This window comes from Tinamus guttatus, unplaced genomic scaffold, assembly GCF_059628265.1.
Source record: "Tinamus guttatus ecotype Peru unplaced genomic scaffold, ASM5962826v1 Tinamus_guttatus_pri_ptg000287l, whole genome shotgun sequence".
NCBI classification, from domain to species: domain Eukaryota; kingdom Metazoa; phylum Chordata; class Aves; order Tinamiformes; family Tinamidae; genus Tinamus; species Tinamus guttatus.
In genome coordinates this window covers 564,377-580,731 of record NW_028288821.1, presented here as the reverse complement: position 1 = coordinate 580,731, position 16,355 = coordinate 564,377, and the positions used below count along the sequence as shown (strand labels likewise).

At 42.0% G+C, this 16,355-nt stretch overlaps 1 protein-coding gene across 1 annotated transcript; it reads left to right on the top strand.

Moving 5' to 3' along the window:
- Positions 1-1,895: 1,895 nt before the first annotated feature.
- LONRF3 (LON peptidase N-terminal domain and ring finger 3) lies at positions 1,896-15,934 on the top strand. Its single transcript, XM_088527625.1, has 12 exons — positions 1,896-2,472; positions 3,202-3,320; positions 3,973-4,095; positions 5,963-6,118; positions 7,032-7,275; positions 7,818-7,908; positions 11,059-11,173; positions 11,585-11,706; positions 12,350-12,508; positions 13,130-13,292; positions 14,685-14,834; positions 15,170-15,934. Exons 1-12 carry the CDS (start codon positions 1,896-1,898, stop codon positions 15,326-15,328), a joined length of 2,178 nt encoding a protein of 725 aa, XP_088383751.1. The 3' UTR covers positions 15,329-15,934.
- Positions 15,935-16,355: the final 421 nt, after the last annotated feature.

Here is a 16,355-nt window from a genome sequence, read left to right as displayed (position 1 = left end):
ATAAAATAGCACACAGAAGGGCTGCTGAGACTATCGTTTTGCAACAGAGACAACTGTCGACCTCAGGGCTGCAAGAAAATATTTTCCTTTTTTTTCCTTTGCCTGGAAGTTGGAAAACAAGATGTCTCTGCCCTGTAAGCGAGTTTGGGTTGGATGGGAAGCAAAGTGGGTTTTAAGCATAGCAGACACTCTGAGTACATGTGCTGACTTTGTTGTTGTTTTTTTCTCCAACTGTTCTGAAGCATTGCTTAATTGAGACCAACAGAAGTTCTTCAACTGTACTATTCTTTCTATGAACTATTTGATAGCAGGCTGTGCTGTACTTGGGATGAGTGCCTGGCTTAATTAATGTTTTTCAATTTATTAAATAACTTGCCTGGGTATAGCTGTTAGTGTGTGTGTGTGTGTGTGTGTTTGTAAAACTGAAGCACCTCAGAGACCAGAGTGGCCAAATTTTGGTCAGGTGCAAGTTGTGTTAGCACCCCAGGAATCAGACAGCTGAAGGGTCTGATGGCTGGTTTCTTTTGCCAGGTGTATGTCTGTTTTTTTGTTTTGTTTGTTTGTTTTTCCAGGACACTGGGAAAAACATCCCTAAATTAATTCTTACTGTTTAAGTGCTTTTAAGATGCAAGATCCTGAATATAAGTTTTTCACTTGTTTTTCATTTTAAGTCTTAAGTTCAGATGAACTTTTCTCAAGCAACTTCTGTAAATTAAGCTCTTATAAAAGTCAGGTTACCTCTCCCTTCTCTCTCTTGTCGAAGCCCCTCAAGGCAGGGCCTGTTCTTTAGTACCGGCTCGCGCTATAGAATGTGTGGTGGGGAGCCTGGCTCTTGTGGCATTAAGACAAGGGAGGTGACTTTGCTTAGCCCTTCGCTTGAGCTTTGCGAGGAGGCTGTTGGCATCACTGCCAGGATATCCTTGAGAGCTCAAATGTGGCGGTGGGTTTACAGGAGTGTGAAGAGAGGCCTTTTTACTTTTTTTAGAGGATGCATGCATGTAGATTGCAGATGTTTCTAGAAACTAGGTACAAGATCCATGTAAAACTACAAGGATTAGATCAGACAACTTAGTGTGAAAGTGCTGCTCCTGGTCCTGCCCTAACCCCTAGGTGAGTTGCTGGTTTGTTAACATGGCTCCTTTTCTTGATCTTTCCTTAGGTTATGCTTGGCCAAAAGCCTTGCCTGTGTGCCAGGGCCGTTCACATAACAGCAGGCGGTGGTAGGTGTGTGTTGCAACCCCTCTTAAACCAAGTGTCCTTGGGCTGCCTGAGCCCCATGTTGTGACATGGAGCTGCTGTGGCAGGTGGAGCGACCCTGCTTGCCCTGCCCTGTCACCAACCCTGCGCTTGTCCTCTTAATTTTGTGTTCGGTTGTCCTGAGCGGTGTGAGCAGTTCTGTGAAAGCAAACCAGCCTCGGCAGCGCGGAGGTCCCTTCGAAGAAGGGCCAAGGCGGTTATCGGAGCACTTCGCCTGTCCTGTCCCCGCAGAAGGCGCTTCCCGCCGGCAGCGGCGCGGGGGCCGGGCCCACCTCGCCGAGCCCCCGGGGGCGGCGGGGTCAGCCCGCTCTAGGTCAGTGGGTCAGCGGCGGCAGCGGCGCGGGGCGGCCCGGCGCGAGGCGGCGCCGCTCCGGGCAGGGCCGGGCTGGGCCGGGCCGGGCGGCGCCGAAGGCGGCGGGCCGCGCGGTTACAAAACTGTCTGGTTTTGTAACGCTCGGGCGCGCGCGGCCCAATGAGCGGCGCCGCCGCCGTCACGTGCCCGCGCTTTATATAACGCCGGCCCGCGCGGCGGCCGTTAAGAGGTGGCGGGCGGAGCGCCATGGGGCGGCGGCGGGCCGGGCGCCGGGGCCGCGGCCGCGCCGCGCCGCCTCCGCGCCCCTGCGCCCCCCGCTAGCGCCATGGGCTCGCAGCTGCCGCCGCGGGCGGGCGAGGCGCCCCCCTCGGAGGCGGCGGCCGCGAGCCGCGGGCCCGACTGGCAGGTGCTGCTGGGGCGCGCCGAGGCGCTGGCCCGCGGCGGGCGGCTGCACGACGCCTTCCAGCTCTACCAGCTGGCGTCCCGCCACCGGCAGCTGCGCGCCGAGCAGCTGGGCCGCCTCGTGGAGTGCCTGGCGCAGGGCGTCCGCAGCAGAGAGGGGCTGCCCGGGGCGCCGCCGCCCCGCGAGTGGGACGTGTTCAGGTGCCGCAAGTGCCAGGGCTTCCTCTTCGAGCCCGTGTCGCTGCCCTGCGGACACACCTTCTGCAAAAAGTGCCTGGAGAGGGGCCGCGCGGCCGAGCCCCGCTGCGTGCTGTGCCGGGAGGAGGGCGGCGCGGCGGCCGGGCAGCTCCTGCGGGTCAACGTCATCCTGAGCAGCCTGCTGGCCAAGTGGTTCCCCGGGCAGGTGAAGGCGTCGCGGCTCCGCCACGAGGGGAACGCGCTCTACAAGGAGAGGAAGCTGCAGGCTGCGCTGCAGAAGTACAACGAGGCGCTCAGCCTGGGTAAGCGCGAGCGGAGCGGGCCGGGGGGCGCGCAGGGAAAGTGGGTCAGGAGAGCAGCGCGTTGCATAAGCCCCGGAGCCGGCGAGTCCAGCCCGGGCGCCCTGCCCCCGCTCCCGGGCCGGTTGTGTAACCGGGGAGCGCGGGGAGCGCAGCCCGCGGGGCGCCCCCGCGCCGCGGAAACTCCGCTGCCCCGCGCGGGACCCGGCGGCGCGCGGAGAACCTCGCCCAAATGGAGGGGATAGCGGGCAAAAGGCTGCGGGCTCGGGACGCGGCACTGTACCCAAGAGCATCCACGGTTCCTCCTCATTCTAGTGTCCCGTTGTTTCCTACAGCCTCGGAGGATTTTTACCTCCCACTTAAGCACTTTCATCCTAGTAACTTGAAACTTCAGTCCGCACGGCGCGAGCCTGGCGCACGCCACCTTGAATGTTCCCTTTGCGCTGCCGTGGCCCCTCTGAGCCTCTGTCCGAGCTCGTAATTTATTGTACGAGTGTCTCGACATTTATTTATGCAATGTTCTCTGCAGTTATATAATGAGTAGCTGACATGTTGTCTGGAGTTGCCCAAAGAGGTTGCCACATTTGATTTAGTACATAGTTATTTAAGGAATAGATATTTTTGGCTTATTTGTTTGTTGCTTTTTTTTTAAAAGGAGTTCTAGGGAATAAAGTTTTTGTAACTATTTCTTAAATAATTGTAATAACTCATGTTTTTTTCTATTCGCTACAGCTCCAAATGACCACTTACTCTACAGCAACCGGTCCCAGATTAACTCTACTTTGAAAGCTTGTGAAGATGCATTGCACGATGCAGAAACAGCCTGCAGGCTGCAGCCATACTGGCTGAAAGTAAGTGCTGACTTCAGCTGCACTTTGTTTTAAACCTTTATGCTGCATCAGTTACAAAACCGTTACACTGTTCAAGGAGAACTAAATTTGAGAGGTGCTTTAAGCCTTGTAACTTCTTTGACTTCTGTGACTTACAGACATTCAGCTATGACATTCTTGTCCCTTCTGGTGTGAGGGAGGGGAATGATAAACTAGACATACCCTTTCTGGAGGATGAACTACTAAACACTCTATAGCCCATCTCAAGTTCATGAAGAAGTTTTAAAAAAAGAGTGCTGTGCTTACATTTTTCTATAAGCTGTAATAGCACTAGTTTAGTACATTTTTCCAAGACAGAATATGAGTTTCCTCAAGTTTCAACTGTGCCAGTGACCAGCTGGGTGCAGGAAGATGATACTTAATGGAGTTAGCGAATATCCTATTTCTCTCTGTAAGAGCTTATGTATTTGAAGAGTTTTCACGACAAAGTTAATTCACGTTTGCAAATCCAGACACTGGTGGTACCAAGGCATAAGAGACTGTTGTAAGGAATTTTCTCTGCCTAACCTTCTTTTTTTTCTCTGGAAAGATCTTTTGTAAATTCATCTTGCTTTACTTGAATATTCTTGCAGCAAAAGGAACAAAAGCTGCAACTAGATATATTTCATTTCAGGGACATTTAAGGAAAGGACAAGCATTAGCTAATCTGGGGAAAACAGAAGAAGCTTTAAGAGAGTTTCTATTCTGCCTTGCTCTAGATACTGGGAACAAGACGGCCAAATCTGAGGCTCAAAAGGTGAGTTCTCTAAATTGTCTAGACCTGTTTAATCGTTTTCAGTGATCTGTTGTAACGAGGAAAGAAAACATTAAGTAGACACTGTGGAAACAGTTATGATCTTAGCATCGGCACAAGAGAGATAAAATGGAGCTGCTAATAATTGCCACCCACAGATTATTATGGTTGCCTGTAATCAAACTTCTAATCTGTTTCCCAGTTTGGCAATGCATTTCCAGTTATTGAGTGCAAAAGAGGGGGAGCTACTTGTTAATATTTTATCAGGCTACCGAGTGGTAGAAGGCAACGTGCAGCAGCCTTGCAGCTCCACTTGGGAGCAGCAGCTCTCTGCCTTTGGGCCTCACGCACTGCTCCAAGACTCGGCGTGTGCAGGGGCCAGGAAAGGAATCACTCGGCAAAGGAAGAGATTATGTTTTAAAATTGTTTCAGTGATTGCTAATACTTGATGCTAAATAAGCAGTATAGCAGATCTGCAATAAGCCTTTTTCGACAGGTTTTCGTCAGGTTTTGGTGAAAACTGTTAGTTCCCTTTTGTATACCACTTAAGAACTAGTTATGGTTTCTTTTTCTGGAATGAGTAGATGTTTTTACCTTTGACCATTTTTGTTGTTGCCAAGTGACTTAGCATCACAGCAAGGATGGCCTATGAGAATAAAAATATGATAGATATTATGCTCTGCCTTTATTTTATTGAATTCTTTTTTTATGGCAGTGTATTCATGCTTTTGTCTGTGGCTGGTGGGATGGGAAGTTTTGGTGGTCTTAGTGCTGTGATGTGAAAGACTTTATAAAAGCAGGGTAGAATTCTTAGAGTAAAGCTCTGCTCACACAGGTAACTGAGAAAGTGTGGCCTGGGTCTTGCAATCAGATTTTTATCAGATTTTGTATGTGGTTGAGATTTCCATTTCCTGCAGGATTTTCTGTCATTGTTCTTTTTATTCATCTTTTTTTCCAGCATGTTCCATAGGGTCTTTCACTGTCATTGTATCATGATTTGTTCTGGTAGTCATGCTGGGAGGCTTCCTGTGTATAGAGTAAGAAAAGCAAGAACAACAGATATGTTTCTAAATTCAGACTCCAAATAGCCTTGTGCAAGAGAGCTAATTTCTGAGCAGTGGGGTTCTGAAGAAAACTATGCTGCTTGCAACTGAAAGAATTGCTTGTGCACTCGTCAGATACAGAGTTCATCCACGATGTAATATTTTGTTGGGTCATTTCCAAGTCTGTTTGCATAACAATGACATACTATTTTTTACCAAATTCTTCAGGCATAGCTATGACGTTCTGTTTGTGTTATCTGTCCTTCCACGTTAGTTTTGACAGAGTATGATCCCGAGGAATCTTTTTGTCTTTAAAAGGAAATCTTGGCTATCATGTGGCTTCTTCATGTATCAGCAGGATCATCCCAGTAGTGTGCTGGAATTCATTTTAAAGCATGTGAATTTTCTGTGCACCTACCCTTCCCCGCCCCCCGCCTCTTTGACTAATCATCTGATGAGCTGTACTCTAGTGCAAATGGCTACAAGTTGTTGATGCTGATTCACTTATTTTCGGATATCAAATGGAGGCTGTTTTTTCCTATTGCCTTTTCTCTTTTTTTGGTGGTGTTACATAGTTGAATTTAAGTAGTTGTAATTTACAGTGTTGGAGACAATTACTTGATTGAACATGGATTAAACCAGTGAGATTTCTGTACTAATTAACTCCAATGAAAGTTTCTGACATGCAGTAAAAGTGGATTTGAAAGGATGTTAATAAATCCTGTTGAGCTCTAAAATGCAGAACAAGAGGACATGTTTATGCCACTTATGGAGAACGTTTAATAATGTAAGAACTAAGCAGTGAAGTATTCTGTTCTATATTGCAGCTTCTACTTAGTTTATTTTCACTCATCCCGGGAAATGCTCAGGAACACCTACCTGATATCCTGCAGCTGTTGTCGCATCACTCTAGATTAAAGGGGAATCTCCTAAATTCCGTTGGATCTGGAGGCACCAGCCATAGCCTACAAAGGTTGCTCAAGGTAAAGAAATCTGATGTGTGGTTGTTAACTTCGCTGTGTGTTTTAGGTTCACAGTGGGAAGTTGTCTTCTCCTTTACATCTCTGGGAGACTGGATGATGCATTTCGGAAGATATGATGTAACTTAATGGATTCTCTTTAGCTGATTCTTCTCTGTTTAACAAAATCTTTCTTCCTTTTTTTTTTTTTGTTTTGTTTTTGTCAGAATTAGGAAAGGTACTATAGCTGTAACTGTCCTTAGCTCTTCAAAGAAACGGGTAGTAAAGAGCCTCCGAAGTGAAGTCAGTTGGAAAGACAGTTCTCATCTCTCTGTACACTAGGTATCCCTACAGCTTCTGATCATAGGTACTTTGAGGTTCTTCTGGGGGAGTTGGTGTGACAAGCTGATAGGTGATGATCTGTGGAATGGCTGTGAATAGGTTGTAGTAATGATCATTTTATCCCTTGTGAAAGAAATCAGTTTTGCTGAAGGAGCCCTGTGCACTTTGTCTTTTGTAAATTTTGTTTCCTTAGAATAAAACTTGCATTGTTTTTGTTGGTTTGATTGATATTGATAGTTGACAATACATTCAATATACAATACAAACAATATATATTTTTCCACAGACTAACTGATAGCAATGTGCCATGCTGAGATTTAATCACATTTCCGCATGAATCAAGTTTCATGACCAACCCATAAAGCCCTACACAGAGGCTGAAAAAATCCAGTGATAAGGGGGGAGAAGGAAGGGTTAGTTAGAAAAATATTTTGGTTAAAATCAGACACTGAGGAGGTACTCTCAAACTGCTGTGTCTTGACCTCCAAAGTCTTTCTTGATGATCCATAATATTAAGGCTTGTTACAGGGTGTATGTTTGTGTTTTCTTTATGAAGTTGTTTGACGTTTTTAATGTTCATCTTCTCTTTCTACAGATAAATGTAGAACAGAAAAAGAGTTTTCCTGCTCAAGAGGAACAAAATGTAACAACATCTGGCAGTTTGAAGAAATCTGTACAAATTACAGAGAGTAAAAGGGACTGCTTGGAGGAGGAGAACAAACTCGCCTCCATATCAGAGTCTGCCTTTCTCATTTCGGAGAAGTGCAACCTTCTGAAAAGAAAGTGTTGCTCTGAGGAGATGAGAGGTGCTGAGGTACCCTCTAAACTCATGAAGAAAGGTATGTTTAAGCACAGGATGAATTCCATAAAAGGTCATCAGTGGATTTTTTTTTTCTTATTTGTACAGGAAGAGGCTTCAAATTAGACTTATATATGAATATGTACAGCTTTCATATGGATGTATGAAAGCTGTACGTGTTTCGGCACTTTCCGTATCAAGTAAAATATGTATGCTATGCTTAAAAGCATGAATTCTGTTTGATATCCAAGATCCAGCCTTGTTCTTGTGTTGTGGGATGTAGATTTTTAACACTAAAATGTATTTTGATGTTAATGCAAGGCTAAATTCATCCTTCTGTTAGTGGCCATAATGCTACAAAAACTAAAGGGAGGTGTGCTCCCTTTGTGCAGAATTTGATGCTTTGCACAGAAATTATTCTAATGATGCTAGTAGCTCAGTAGTTTGCCAGTAAATACAAAGCATACTTTAATAGCAGATACTGTTTGTGGATACGCAGAAGAAAAATCTCTTTGAAATTCTGCATTGCTTATGTAGTTGTGTCCAATCATATATTGTAATATGTTTTATTATTATTGACAGATACAGTTGACATCAAGGAAAGTAGTGCTGTGCACCATATTCCATTTGAATTTGTGGATCCATCAGATCTGGACTGCTCCCTGTGTATGAGGTAATCATTGTTCTCTCCCACATGTCTTTAGTTTTCAAGTGTTATCTTTCTCTTGTATCATCTGAAGATTTTCTAGTTTACTTATTTTTCTTCTGACTTGAAATCTGCTTCTATTACAATGATTATTCCATTAATACGTTTCTTGTTCTTTGGTTCTGAGCACTGTTGATGAATACAAACTATTTGATCTGGCCAAGAGCAGTGATTGTTTAAGACAAGACAGATAAGGTCATGTGAGGGCTAAGCGCATTAGTGAACATGTCTGAAAGATTTCCCCGCACCCAGTTACACGCGCCCACTCACAGATGCACGTCATGCACAAGACCACAGTTTGTCCTTTGGAATTAGTAGAGCCATATATGCCATTGTATAATGCATAAAATAGCACAGGGAGCATGTTCTATGAATATTCTAAGTTTGCATGTAAAATACAATGTTTCTGCTATTGCAATATGAGGATTGTACAAGAAAAGAGTTTGTTGTAGTTGTTTCCTCCCTCATCCCCCCAGCACTCAAATGTGATGTGCTGAATGCCTGCTTTAGTTAGCTAAGGTCACGGTAACACTTGCTTCATGAGCTCCTCTTTCAGTTAAATAACAGAGTTATTCTCAAGGACATCAATGACTTAATCCTAACAGAATTACTAACTCCATCAATTTCACTACTTGTTTTGTAAAAACATTAATATTGGCAAATGCACATGAGGGTTTTTGTTACTGCAAATTCCTCTGCACTGAGTTTTGTTTCTGCTGTCTTTTTAATTACGTAAACTTATAAACAAAGTATGTTGGCATTAGTCTTGCACTGTATTTTAGATTCTTAAATAGCAGGTGGCCTCTTCATGGAATTTATTTATTTATCTTTGAAAGGCTTGAAAAAAATGTGGATTCCTTTTGTTGTTTAAATGCTGCTGGAGAAAACTCAATTGATTTCAAACAGAATGAAATTTTTGGGGGAATAACTGCTGTGTTGTTTACATTGCTTCTCCTTGGAACAAATCAGGTCTGCCCATTCTCCCTCTGCCTGCCTACTGCTGAAACATGCTCCAGAAGTTTACACAGCTGCCAAAACCCTTATACTGCTAAGAGCAAAACTTTCCTCCAGTGCAAAGCCATGCAATTTGTCTTTGGAGTATTTAAGGAGTCTGCATGTTTATGATGATTGTGTCCAAACCCACATTTTTAAAGAGGTTTCTAATAAAATTAACCCTATTTCCTCACCTTCTATGTTAAATCATAAATGGCTAAACTACACTACAATACATTCTTAAAGGAATTAGCTTAAGGATCTCTGGTTCTCTGAGAGTTTAAGGGATGCTAGTACTGATTCTATATTTGCAGTCACAAATATAGCCCTTACATCCTGAGATGTGTAAACTTAGCCTTCATTACACCAATGAAGGTTTGCACTAAGAGAAGCTGTCACAAGACCTTTCTTGAGTATTGCCATTAATGCAAATTGATTGTAATTATTTCCTGCCATGTTCTGAAGCATTTGGATTCTGAGATACCTTGGACCAATTACCTAGTAACCTACTGATCTATTTGCTATAAACTGCAGGAGCTGTTATTAACCTCTCTGTCAGATGGAGTGGCAAAGTGTTATTGATCTGTGTTCACTCCAGCAGCAAGCAGGAAATAGGAACTAATGGTAAAACAATGTATTGGTGAGAAGTGAGAGCATTACTCAGCAGAAGCAGTTATTTGGTTTCCATCATTATAATAGCTTAAAATGCTGTGACATGAAATCTTTCTATGTAGTGTTTCTTTCTCTAAGTCTTGAAGTTCAGTCCAGGCCCTGTTAGTCACTGGGAAAAGCTGTGCTGGCTTCTCTGAGAGCTAGACCAGGATCGCGCATTCTAACAGGAATTTCTTGTCTTTATGCTAACATTTCAGAACAAGTAAGTCACTGCTGATTGATTACATATGGAAACAAATGCTTACTGCAACGTATTTTCAACTGGGTGTTTTACGAAGTTCAAAGGAACAAGTAGCCTTTGTGCTGTGAAGTTTGTTTGCTAAATAATTTACAATGAAGGGTTCTCAGTTATACAGTCAAGTTGCAGTGAGATAGGTGTGCCTATGTCTTCATATATTTCTTGTTTAAATGCCAGTATTTTTAGTTACTAATGATATTTAATAAACTGGCTATAGCAATTTTGAGCCAATTATGTGCTTAAGCATAATCATATTTAATTATTAATAAACATGGGTTTACATATTTATAATTTCCTCCTGTGAAACAGCATCTTAGTTTGTTCCTTTGGTAAACTGTAATATTAAGTAAACTTCTAAATTTACTTAAACTAAAACTGATACTTGAGACCTTAACATGCTTAGATAACATTGTAAAAATTCTTTTCTAGTTTTGAATGTATTACTTTTTTAAAAGTTTTCATATTTTTTGCATTTCATGAAGGTTCTAATTGGTAAGGCAACATTTCTTTGCAATATCATATAATCACAGTATCATATAATCAAATAATGAAAACAAAATTCCCTACATGGAAATAAGCTTCTCAGAGGTACTTAGATGTCTAAAGATTAGATACTGAGATGCCCTGAAGACCTGGCCTCCAATATTTAATGTCATTTGTTTTCTAGAAAAGCAGTCATTTGAAGGTTAAAAACTGTCTGTATTGCAACAAATCTGCATTCCAAGTTCAGGTTAGAATTAGTAATAACATATTTAATTGCAGTAACCTTTATTTGTAGTGTTACTGCAAATAGCTATTTTGTGCTTAGTTCTACATGTAGAAGTGATGCCACTGATCTCTACAAGAACACTTGGTGCAAGTCTTGTTCACTTGCACTGGAGACACTAAGCAGATTCAAGCTCTGCTACTATTCACTGCTCACATAAGCTAGGATTTCCCTTTCCTCAATCTGAAGTTAGTGACCCCGTTCCCCCTTGCATTCCCTGAAATCGGAATTCCTGGGCTGCCTTCTGTATTGGGAGGCGATAGCGAAGTGTATAAGCAGAATAAGTGTAACAGTTGGATGAAGAAATGAAAAGCAAGAAAAAGCTTCCTCCCTGAAGTGCAAAATCAGCAGTTAAATTAGTGAATGAATACAGCTGTTTTGGTAACAGCTTTTTCTTTTAATTTGGTACACGATATTGGTGTCTTTGTGTTTGGATTTTCCGATCCAGGCTCTTCTATGAACCCGTCACTACGCCTTGTGGGCACACGTTCTGTCTCAAATGCCTTGAGAGATGCCTGGATCACAACCCAAAATGTCCCCTGTGCAAAGAAGGTCTCTCGGAGGTAATTATGCATGGATTTGTTCTGCATAAATTGGAGCACAGAATAGGATCAGGCAGCACCTTTAGAAACCTCTGGTATTGCCAAACTTGAAAGAAATATTACACGCTTTAAGGAAAAAAATGACTTTTAGAATGTCCTGGGGACTAACAAGGTGTGGATAATCTCTGTTCAAACTTTAAGACTGTGTTTATATTTGGAAATCCTGGAAAGGGAAGACAAATGACCTCAGGATTGGCTAATACAAGGCCTGCAGTTCAGTGAATAGTTCAGCAAACAACTCCACTGGTGTCGGGAGCTTAGGGGATCGTCTGTGTGTGCAATAGACACAGCAACACGGAGCTAGCAGGCAGAGGCCCTGTGCTTTGAAGTGCCAGACATTATCTAATAACTGCTTCTCCTTTTCTGCTGCAGTGCTTGGCTATGAGGAAATACTGTAAAACGGTACTAATGGAGGAGCTGATAGCTAAATATCTTCCAGAGGAACTAACTGAAAGAAGAAAGATTTATGAAGAGGAAATAGCGGAACTTTCAAAGTATGTAATCGATTTATTTAAAAAAACAGTATCTAATAGCTACCAAATGGCTGCTGCTGCTGTGGAACATGAACAAAAGTGCTGACAAAGGAGCTTCTTGCTCTGTATCACATGATTCAAAGAGGACAGAGTCCAGGTGAAATTATGCTTTGAGTAGCATTATTAGACACTCTGCTATACGATAAATGGAAGCAGAAGAGATTCAGGTGAGTTGCAGAAATCCATGTCATTGCTTTCTGTGGCCCTTTATGAAAACACCAGAATGAAATAATGGGCGGAGGAAGAGGCCCACAGGCTGGGGATTGGAAATTACTGTGTAGAGAAGAAAAGGGATTAAGGAAAGTAAAATAAAGTAGAAACAGTAATAGAAATTTATTAACACTTTTACTAGCAAAACGAGAAAGCGTAACTAAAAGTTATTCTGCTAAAAACACTGGAATATCAATTTGCATTTTATCTAGCCAGATACCAATTTTAATTATAGTTTTTACTTAAACTAAATCAAGATTTTTATTCTAAATAAACTGTAATTTCACTTTAAACTTACTGTCATTTCAAAGAATATATCACTGCATAAAGTGTATGTATTTTATCTCTGCAATATCTTGGTAAAATGTCATCTCTGTTGTTTCCTTTTTTACAGCCTAAATAAGAATGTTCCTATATTTGTCTGCACAATGGCTTATCCTACAGTCCCATGCCCTTTGCACATATTTGAGCCGTGTTACCGACTGATGATTCGCCGTTGCATGGAGACGGGCACCAAACAGTTTGGGATGTGCATCAGTGATCCCGTCAAGGGGTGAGTGAGCAACCTGCTTGGACCATGTCATCTACTCACTTGGTCTGGGGCAAATCCAGGGAAAAGGTGCAGAAAGGTCTTTGCTTCTAGATGTTTATGTGATAGTCTTCCAACAGAGAAAGTTTCTTTCTAATTATGACAATTAGTGACAGTGAGAAGATCAAAGTTTGCCTCTTGAGCACTTGGATCCTGTCTAGTATGACTGCCCATTGCTTTGAAACCTACAGCTAGAGCTAGTGTTTATTATAAGGGATTGAATGGAGGAAAGTTTACAAGTTTCATTACATTCTAATACTCTGAACTGCGCTGGTTCTTTTGTACCAAATGATGTAATATTTCTAGATTTATATAAACACTGGGGAAAGTCTACTTAGCCATGTAATACCTACATTTTTTTTCAGAAATTCTGTGTATTCCAAAGTATGTAGACAGCCTGAATCTTCCTAATAGTTTTGAAAACAATTGTTAATAATTTGAACTATAGCAGGACAGTACCGTGAGCAAATAAATAGAAATGAGCTGACAGATAAATACCTTTGTGGTATTGAACCGGCTGTATGGCAGTCCTAAGGGTGGAGAGAATAAGGCTTTTTTACTTGCTTTTGTTCTGATTTTAAATAGGTTTGCAGATTACGGCTGCATTCTGGAGATAAGAAATGTTGAATTCTTTGCTGATGGTCGCTCTGTTGTAGACAGCATTGGCAAGAGGAGATTTAAGGTGATACAGCACAGCCAGCGTGATGGCTATAATACAGCAGATATTGAGTACATTGAGGATCAAAAGGTGAGCCTAGAAACACTTCATATAAAGCATATGAATCTGAAAATCTACATCTTATTTTCAGTGAGTTCTTTTTGGTTCAGCATTTTTTTTCTAGTAAAGCAAACTATGGTATTTACCAACTGGTTGTGGTTAAAGATGGGGGAAAAAAAGTATTTAATCACATGCATACAAACACAGCATTTTTGGCAGAATGCTTTCTTAAAACAAAATGAATCCAGCATGAGATATTACTGCTGTTCTAGATCATGTTTTTTTTTTTTTTTTTTTTTTTTTTTTTTTTTTTTTTTTTTTAAAGTCTATAATATAGACACAGGCTCTGGTCTCATGGAAGCCAATTGGAAAGCTTCCATTTCAGTAAGTGGCAGCAGGACTGAGCCCATTACAGCTTTTATATTATTTATGTTTAAATAAGCAAGCAAGCAAAGTATTCTGGGTGATGTATCTTTTGCTATATAGTGGTAAGATGGTTCTATTCCAAGGAGTCTAAATTGAAATAAAATTGCACAAAGCTTTTGTTCTGTGCTGGGTAAATGAGGAACTTACGTAAAGGTGATTTCATACCAGTAGTTTGGAAAATATTTTGCTGATAAAGAGCAGTGTCTCTAGCAGGTCAAGGGAGGTGATCCTGCCCCTCTACTCAGCCCTGGTGAGGCCGCATCTGGAGTATTGTGTCCAGTTCTGGGCTCCACAGTACAAGAGGGATGTGGAGTTGCTGGAGGGAGTCCAGCGCAGGGCTACAAGGATGATGAGGGGCCTGGAACATCTGCCCTATGAGGAGAGGCTGAGGGAGCTGGGCCTGTTCAGCCTGGAGAAGAGAAGGCTGAGAGGGGACCTGAGCAGTGTCTATAAGTACCTCAAGGGAGGCAGTGAGGAGGATGGTGCTGGCCTCTTTTCACTGGTGGCCACTGACAGAACTAGAGGACACGGCCGGAAGCTGAAGCATCAAAATTTCCACAGGAACTTAAGGAAAAAATTCTTGACAAGTGAGGGTACCAGAGCGCTGGAACAGGCTGCCCAGAGAGGTTGTGGAGTCTCCTTCTCTGGAGATCTTCAAGACCCGCTTGGACGCAGTCCTGTGCCACGTGCTCTAGGTGACCCTGCATGTGCAGGGGGTTGGACTAGATGACCTCTAGAGGTCCCTTCCAACCTTAAGCATTCTATGATTCTATGAGAGTTGTCTTCGGTTTAGAATAGAAAATAAGGTGAAAGAGTTGATGGACGGACTTACTTTAGGAAAAAAATACTTAAAATTTGAATTCAGGATTTATCATGAAGTCCTTCAATATCTCTTTTTTTCTCCCCTCCCTACCAAAAGAAACCATGAAAATAATTTTGCTGCTTTCTGGAACATGTAAGCTGAAGTAACCTACCTCCTCTCTCTACTCATTTCAGGTTCAAGGACAAGACTATGCTGCATTACTTGTTCTCCACGATTCAGTCTACGATCAGGCCTACATGTGGTTCAACTCGCTCAAGCAAGCACTCAAGAGTCGAATTCTCAGTCACTTTGGTCCAATGCCAGCTAAGGATCCTGACCCACAGGTATCCACAATCAATGGTTTACCTAACTTCTTTTTTGGACAGAAATCACAGAACAAGCAATAGGGCAAGAAGCATGTTGCCTTTATGATGAAAATGGGAATCCTATAAATTGCTGCTAGAAATAGAAAAGTCTCCCCCTACCTTTAAGATCCTATTTTTAGAAAAGGTGCAGCTTGGCTGTAACTTTTCAGGCCAACCTGTAATTACAAGCCATTAGGTTGTTGGTTAGGTAGCCATTTAGCAAGCAAATTGTCAAAATACTGTCTCAGACTCCTCAAAAACAAGACCTTGCTCTCTAAAGATAACCTAACTTCTGCTTTCCTCCCTTGCTGCAGGCTAACCCTAATGGGCCAGCCTGGTGTTGGTGGGTCCTGGCTGTCCTTCCACTTGAGAACAGAGCTCAGCTCCCCTTCCTTGCCATGAAATCCCTCAAAGACCGCTTGAATGGCATCAGACGTGTCCTTACGTTCATGTCTCGTACAAGAGCACGGTGATGGTGAGGAGGAGAACTGTGAAGTCTCCCGCAGTACTTGACTGTAGAGTGTCTCTTGTGACTTCATCTAACTGCAATAATGTCTTACAGATCTGAGTGTCAGGATGTTTCAAGCCTGAATTTCAAAGAAAATAAGTTAAAGAGCAAAGGATGCTTCAAAAATTTCCTTTTGGAACTCTGAGAAGGTTATTCAATCACTGCACTGCTAAATTAATAACAAATGTGATAGAACAAAAAGTGATCTTGTTTGCCATAAACCTTTTAAAAAGCTTAAGAGGTTTTTTAATTTATTTTATTTTTATTTTTTGTAGTGGATAAAGGAAATTGTGCAGTTTAATGTGAAGCAGAAATAATAATGTTAATGCATTATTTCAGTCAACTGCAAAGTCTTTTATTCCAAATGGTTCAGGTTTTATATAGCATTGTGTAAAATAATGTTCACAACTTCCATTTGATAATTTATTTTTGCACTACAATTTTTTTGTTTCAAAATGTATATTATTTATGTGTACATTCTCTAAAGGAAAATGAGTTGCTCTATTTATTTATAGTGTTATTACCCTGTATTTATGACTGGGGAGAAAACAATATTAGCAGTGCAGAAGCAGCTGCTTTGGTCTTTTTTTTTTTTTTTTTTTTTTTTTTTTTTCCAGCATATTGTGTTCAAATACTCTGAATGTTTTCTTACTTATCCCCAGTTCTGTTGCAGCCTAAGAAGGATTTTTTTTTTCCTTGAAACAGCCTGCCATGAAGTTGTCAACACACACAGACTGTCTGAGATAACTCCAGCCTAGTTGTTAGAGCAGAATCACCTGTGACTTGGTCCCCGATATCACAACAGTTGAGCACATGCTCAACTTGAAGCATGAGATTTAATGCTTTGTTGAATTCAGTAGTGATTGGCTGGAGTGGTGACCGAAGGATCCCTTCCTTAGTGTTTTACAAAAGGGAGAATAACTTGGAGTTAATATCTGAACCCTGTTACAATATAGGTTAATGGCTGCTACAATTGTTAGGAAAGAACCGTA